This window comes from Tupaia chinensis, unplaced genomic scaffold, assembly GCF_000334495.1.
Source record: "Tupaia chinensis unplaced genomic scaffold, TupChi_1.0 Scaffold000049_1, whole genome shotgun sequence".
Lineage (NCBI taxonomy): Eukaryota > Metazoa > Chordata > Mammalia > Scandentia > Tupaiidae > Tupaia > Tupaia belangeri.
The window spans coordinates 177,414-184,686 of NW_006159507.1; the positions used below are offsets into that span (position 1 = coordinate 177,414).

At 46.1% G+C, this 7,273-nt stretch overlaps 1 protein-coding gene across 1 annotated transcript in view; it reads left to right on the forward strand.

The window, feature by feature from the left end:
- ATP9A (ATPase phospholipid transporting 9A) overlaps positions 1-7,273 on the forward strand; it is a gene marked incomplete in the record, with an annotated part of 136,893 nt that overhangs the window by 44,849 nt on the left and 84,771 nt on the right. Inside the window, 2 exon segments of the mRNA XM_027775056.1 lie at positions 3,907-3,965; positions 5,381-5,432. Of these exon segments, the coding sequence (XP_027630857.1) occupies positions 3,907-3,965; positions 5,381-5,432 (111 nt within the window).

Sequence of the window (7,273 nt, forward strand, 5' to 3'; positions counted from 1 at the left end):
TTTTTTTTTTTTTTTTTCAAGAGAGATTTTTGTGATTGGGTGCATGTGCTTGCCAGAGACACAGAGAGAAAGCGAGAAATCACCCCCAAGGGGGGATGGCCATACTGTCATCCCTTTGCCATTCTCCTCGGGATTTTGGGCATGCATGCACATGTGCCCAGTGTGAATTTTAAGCCACTGGGTCCAGGACTCGAACTGTGGTTGATTACGTGGGAGTCGACCGGCAGAACCATTACGTTACCTGCTGGTCCCACCCTCTAGCAAATTAAAAAAAAAAAATTTTAAAAAGGAGTTAAAACGTGCTCTTCTTTGAGTGATATTAAACTTATTAACTAGGTCTTGAAGAGCTAAACACAGGCATGATTGTTTGGGTCAGGCCACCAGCATAAATTTTAGTAATAAAACCAAAGACAATGTGTAAATTTATGTTTGGGGAAGTCGGGGCGGCTCAGGTGAAGGGAAAGTTCACTGGTGCTGAGGGCCACGTTGAATTTACGACCTTGCCAAGGAATGCCTTCTTCATAGGCTCACCAGGAAGAATAGCCCCTCTGTGTGTCCTCCCCCCTGCCCTCTAGTGGAACCAGAAGAGAGTTTCAGGCAGTTGGACTTTTGCCAAATAGACCTTCTTTACCCATTTCTAGTTATTTCTTTGGATTAGTGAATATTCTCCAATCACTTTGTAAATATGAGGGTACTTCAGAAAGTTCTTGAAAAAATAAATGGATTAAAGTACATTTATTTTTGGTGCAAAAACAGAAAGTTGAAATCTATGCATAATTTTTTCATAATATATATTTGCCACAAATGTTTTAGTTTTTGCTATAGGAGCATGCACTTGTCAGAGAGAGAGAGAGAGAGAGAGAGAGAAAGAGAGAGATAGAGGGAGAGGGAGAGCAGAAAGTGTGAAGGAAAGCGGCCATACCGCCGTGCCAAGATTTTGGGCATGCACACACATGCGTCCTGCATGTTTTTCAGGCCGTCGGGTCCAGGACACCAACAGCACAGTCGGCCTTGTGGAATCCAGCCGCCTTCACCACCACACCACCAGGTGGCTCTTGCCATAAACTTTTTAATTTTTTTAAAAAGAGAATAAAGGTTTATTTAGCTCATAGTTTTGGTGCCATAAACTTCTGAAGACCTCTTGAATAGTGACAAAAGCCCAGGACATGATCCAACTTGAGGCTGGGAGGGTCTCTCCTGGCGTGCCAGCTATGGGACTAGCACCAAGCTTTATGCAGATGAGGCATCATTAGGTGCTACTTGGAAGGGTGAGACACTCATACTTGGAGAAGGAGTCGGCTCGGTGGCAAGGGGGGTTGGTCCATCTTCTCACTGTTTGCTGAGTGTTGCCTGAAAGTCCATAGTGCTTGTATGTAAATTTTTGGTGACAGTTTAGTTACTGTTAAGACAAGAGTTTTAGATTTTTTTTTTTAGGTTTTCACAGAGAGAAAGTGAAAAGGAAAGAGGGAAGTCACCCCTCCCCACAACCCTGGAGATGGCCATGCTGCAATCCCTTCTCCTCCTGGGATTTTAGGCATGGACGCACATGCGCCCAGCGTGAGTTTCAAGCTGCCAAGTCCAGACTTGAACCGTGGTGATCTGTATGGGAATCCAGCGCCTTAGCCAGTGTGCCATCTGCTAGTCCCGTTATGAAAGAATTTAATGAAATATTAATACAAAAGTGAGTTAAAACTGAAACCTCATGAAACTTACAGTGAAGAATCATTTAGGGGCGTGTAGGTGGTATGGTGGTTACGGGTGCTGGACTCCCACGTGGCCAACTGTGCTTTGAGTCCAGGACCTGGGGGCTTGCTTTCTTACTTTCCCTCTCTTTCTTTCTCACTCTGTCCCTCTCTGGTCAAATTAAGCATAAATAAATAAGTAAATAAAAGTTAAATAAAATGAATCTTTTTAAAAAAGAATCATCTCAATATAAATAAGATGAATGCTTTGAAAAATCTCAGTGGCAGTGAATTACTTAAAAAAAATACATGTTGGGAACCAGCAGTTAGCGTAATGGCTATGTCGCTGGACTCCCACGTAGTCGACCGCGGTTCGCGTCCCGGACCCGGTGGCTTAAAACTCACGCCGGGCGTGTGTGCGTGCGTGCCCAAGATCCCGAGAGGAGAATGGAGGAGAAGGGATTGCAGCGTGACCATCCCCCCAGGGGTGATTTCTCGCTTTCTGTCTCTATGTCTCTTTCTGTCTGTCTGGCGAGCGCACGTGCCCTATAATGAAAATCTCTCCAAAAAAAAAATACATGTTAAAAAAAATACATGGTATTGTGCCAGCAAGTGGCATGGTAGTGAAGGTGCTGAACTCCCGTATGGTCGATCACGGTTTGAGTCCTGGACCTGGTGGCTTGCTTTCTCACTGTCTTTTTCTCTGTTTCTTTCTGGTGAGTGTACATGTCTTGAAACAAATTAAAAAAATAAAGATGAATATTGGTGGATAAAATTAAATATTTTTTTTAAAGAATTACTTATTTATTATCATTAGTTTTTAGTTTTGACCAGAGAGAGAGAGAGAGAGAATGTGCAAGCTGGCAGGTCTGGGTGACCATGTGGGAGTTTGGCGCTCTTAACCACTATGCCACCTGCCAGTCCCAAATAAATAATACTTAAAAAAAGTACATGGCATTAAATCATGTTAAAATGATAAAATATAGTGAGAAATTATAAAAATACGGAGTTGTGCACTCAGATTATTTCAGAAGTATTTTCGAGGATTTTTTTAAAGAGTTACTTAATCTTAACCACTATGCCACCTGCCAGTCCCAAATAAATAATACTTAAAAAAAGTACATGGCATTAAATCATGTTAAAATGATAAAATATAGTGAGAAATTATAAAAATACGGAGTTGTGCACTCAGATTATTTCAGAAGTATTTTCGAGGATTTTTTTAAAGAGTTACTTAATTTTATTATTATTTTAGTTTGCTATAGGGCATGTATACTCTTGAGAGAGAGAGTCTTCAGAGAGAGAGCAAAAGAGAGAGAGAGAGAGAGACAGAGAGAGAGAGAGAGACAGAGAGAGAGAGAGAAAGCAAGAAAGCAAGAAAGCGAGCTGCCAGGTCTGGGACTGAAACCACGGTCAGCCATGTCGAAGTCCAGCACCTTAACCACCACACCAACTGCTGGCCCCTAGGCTGCAAGCTTTTTGGACTGTTTATCTTTGAGTCTCTAGGACATGGTACTCAGCAATACATTTTTAAAGTTTATTTTATTTGTTTGTTCTATGAGTGAAGGAGAGAGAGTCACCACAACAGAGTCTCGATGCCATGGTTCCTCCGAGCCTTGGCAGCCATGTCCAGTGTCCTCAGGGAGACACGAACCCGAGCCTTGCCACGCGAGTCAGCCCTACAGAGCTCCGAGTTTACTGTTATGCCACTGTCGGGCCCTTACCAGGCCCTTACCAGTGTTTTTGAGTTGAACCAAACTTACTGTCTTTTATCCCACACTCTGGAGTGAGACATGAGCGTGAGTCCCGGCACCAGCCTACTGTGACTCAGACATTCTTTTAGATTTTGTCATAGAGCTTGTGCATTTGCAGGAGAGAGTCAGAGAGTGAAAGAGTGAACTCACCCTCCTGGGGATGGCCACACCACATTTCCATACCCATTTTCCTCTGGATTTTGGGCATGCACACACTTGTGCCTAGCATGATCTTTAAGCCACCAGGTCCAGGATTTGAAATGTATTTAGCCATGTGGGAATCCAGTGCCTTAACCACCATGCCACCTGCTGGCCCCAAATGAACCTTTTCTTAGAGAGGCAGGCGGTGATGCTGGGGCACATCCATGTTCTCCTGGGGGAGCCCTCTTGGCTTTGTAGACTCGCAGGCCCCTGTGATGACACTCTGAGTGGATGGGGACAGTGATGTGTCTTGGACCTGTTGTTTGCAGGAACAGTGAAAGTGAAGAGTTCCAGCATCCAAGTTGGAGACCTGATCATCGTTGAGAAGGTGAGAGTGCAGCCCGGCAAGTCGTGGCTGTGTGTGTGCGTGGGTCCTAACATCCACTGTGGACCTGTTAGATGAATTGCATGATGCTGTTTGTTTTCCCTTGAGAATTAATTAATTAATTAATTATTATTATTCAGTTTGACCAGAGAGAGACAGAGACAGAGACGGAGAGAGAGAGAGAAAGGGAGATTGAGAAAGCAAGCTGCCCAGTCTGGCACTTGAACCATGAATAGCCGTGTGAGTCCAGCGCCTTAACCACCATGCCACCTGCTGGCCCCTATATGATACTTTTTGGGATTCTAGTCAACAGCTTTGCCTGGGAAGAAAAATCTCTTCCCCATGCAACATGCACAAAAACATTTTTTTCATAGTGTACGTTGGCCAGAAATCTTATTTTGAAACACAAGTGCAAGTTTCGATTTCCTGTTTAATGTGTTATTGTGCTGGGATTAAAACCCTGATCGTAAAATCTTCCCTAGAATTCTGCTTGTACATAATGCCTTAAACAGTTATCGAATTTACCTCCGGGTGCAGTTGGCTTGCATTTTCTGGCTCACACTCTGTGCTCCTCCACCATCTGATGGAGAGAAAGGGTTAAGTGTAATGTGAAAACATAAAAAGGCCAAAAAATGTGCCTTTAAGAGTCGCGTGTCCGTAGGCCTGCTCCTTCAGCACATACTCATCTCTCTTTTCACTGCGTGTATCTGGAAGGTACTGGATTTTGGGGGTGACCCTGGAGTCTTGGGGCGATATCTGATTAGGAAAGGACAGTCTCTACCTCGTTTCTGTAGGAAGTGAACTGTGCTCTTTTAAAAGGATTAAATCCAAGAACTCACAGTTGACTTGAGGTGGAGTGAGACGCTTTGGGATGGTCACTCCGCAGGACCACACGCTCCCTTCCTGTCCCTTCCTGCTGTCACGTACATTTCTGCTCGTCAGAAGTGGAAGCAGCAGAGCACTTTCCTCTTTGTTTTTTTGAGAACGGCTTTCGTTGCTTCTTACTACTTTATTTTCCTATTAAAATCTCACTCAAAGCCAAGCACGAAGCTGGAAAGGTGGTGGGAGCAGAAGGGTGAGCAGAAGCAGACAGCCCGCGAGAGAGCCAGCCAGGTGGCAGCTTTTAGGCTTCACTCCTTGGCTGGGATCTCGGGAGCTCATGATTGGATTTGCCAGAAAACTGGAAGCTCTCTTTCTGAGATAAGATTTCCATAGGGGATTAGTGAGGGAGTAACAGACAGTATGCAGATTTTTCAGATTCAAAACAAAAGAAATCCCCAAATCTGTCTTTGACAAAGTATTTACTTAAAAGAGACTGTGGGTCTTGGTTGCCCCCCTCTGTGTAGAGGGGCTGGGAGTAGGAGGGGCAGACACCCTCACCTGATTTGACAATAACAGGCCTTCTCCTCATCACACAGAACCAGCGGGTCCCTGCGGACATGATCTTCCTGAGGACATCAGAAAAAAATGGTAAACATCTGAGATCAATTTAGAAAATAACCGTTAACCTTTCAGTGGTCTTTTGGCAAAGCAGTCATTTGAAAATGGAACAGAAGTAGATTATCATTCGGGAGCCATGGAAGCGAATCAGAAACATTTTTCTAATAGAGCAGCCTTTTAAAAATGCATTGTTGATGCTCACAGGTCGTTAGGTTTCGGTCATTAGGAAGATACTATGAGCCGGTGCGTACCAAGAGATGGGTGATGAGGGGGGCTTGGGGAAAGTGGGGAGAAGGCAGTGTCTCTGCTGCCCTCTGGCCTGCCTGTGCCTATTTCTGTCTTTGTTTTCGATTTTTTGCCAGAGGGCTTGTGGCTTGCAGGAGGGGGCGGGGAATGGCCCTACCACGTTCCCTTCTGTGTTCTCATCTCGGGATTCGGGGCACTGTGGACATGTGCCCGGCATGTTTTCAAGCCGTTGGGTCTGGGAGTTAAACCACTGAGTTGGCCAGATGGGATCCAGCACCTAACGGCCATGCCACCTCCTGGCCCTGGTTTTTATTTGCTATAGCTTGATTTGCTGGAGCCAGTCTCCCATGTCTCTTAACTTTTTGTGTGTGTGTGCCAGAGGAGACACATGCTTGCCAGAGAGAGACAGTGAAAGAAAAAGAGAAGAAGAAAGAGGGGAAAAGTAATGCCCCTATGGGATGTGGCCATGCCACAATCCCTTCTCCTCCATCCCTCCATCCTGTTGGGATTTGGGGCATGCATCTGGCAGGGCCAGGACTCGAACCGTGTGGTCAGGCCTGTGGGACCTAGCTCCCTCAGCTGCTGGGCCGCAGGCGGCCCTCGCAGGTCCTTACAAGATGGTTACTTGTTGCCAGTGTTCTCTGCGCGGCCACCATTGCCTGCTCGCCCTGTCCGTCGGCTTCAAGTCGCCTCACTTTCTGCTTTTTGTTATTTAAGCTCTTCTGAGGAAATGAGGCTGTTTTTTTCTTGCCTTGCTGACACAACCATAGATTTTTGAACATATGAAAAATTTGCATTCATATTTCTCTGAGGTTGCTGCAACCTATTTTCATTATGAATCAAATGAGGGGTTTGCATAAATTTTGTACTATTAAGATATTGCCATAGGAGAGGGGATTAAAGCAGTCTTCTGAGCACTGTCACTTTGTCCTCCGTTGGCTCCTCTGTCCCGTTTGGTGGAAGTGGAGCATTCTGGGTTAGGGCCCGACGGTTCTTCCCCGCTTCCGGAGAAAGCAGAACCAGCATGTTCTTCCTGAGCAGTTGTCAGAGGTCTAACTGCGGTGTCCGTGAGCTGAGTACTCGGCCTGGCGCTGGGCCTAGGCGGTTACGCAGGCTCATGTGTTAGACGGGAGCAGACAGCTGTGGACTGTGCAAGCCAGTGTCGACGGCCGCATGGCGCCAGTTCTGGCCCTGCTCTGCTCTCAGACCTGATGGCACCCCCGCAGGGTTGGTGTTCTCATTGTCTTTGTTTTTGCATACGATGGAGCTGAGGCTCAGCAAGGGTAGTATCTAGGACACCCAGCTAGTGAGTGGCGGAGCACAGACCTGAACCCTTGGCAGCTGGGTTCCTCAGGAGATGCTCTTCAGCCCTGGCCAGCCTGTCGAAGGTTGGCTACACTGCACCAGCGTCCCTACCACACACGCAGGTCCACGCTTCGTCCTGTTCTAGAGACAAGGATGCAGTGTGCTTAGCAAGGTCAGGAAACCAGCCAGGATCCCACAGGAAGTAGAAGAGTGAGGATTTGAACTCAGCTCTTTCTGACCTGAGAGCTTGCAGGGGAAGTGGGAAATGGGATGCTATTTTTTTCCTTCTGGTCACTGGCTGGCCATGGATTGGCTGGTTT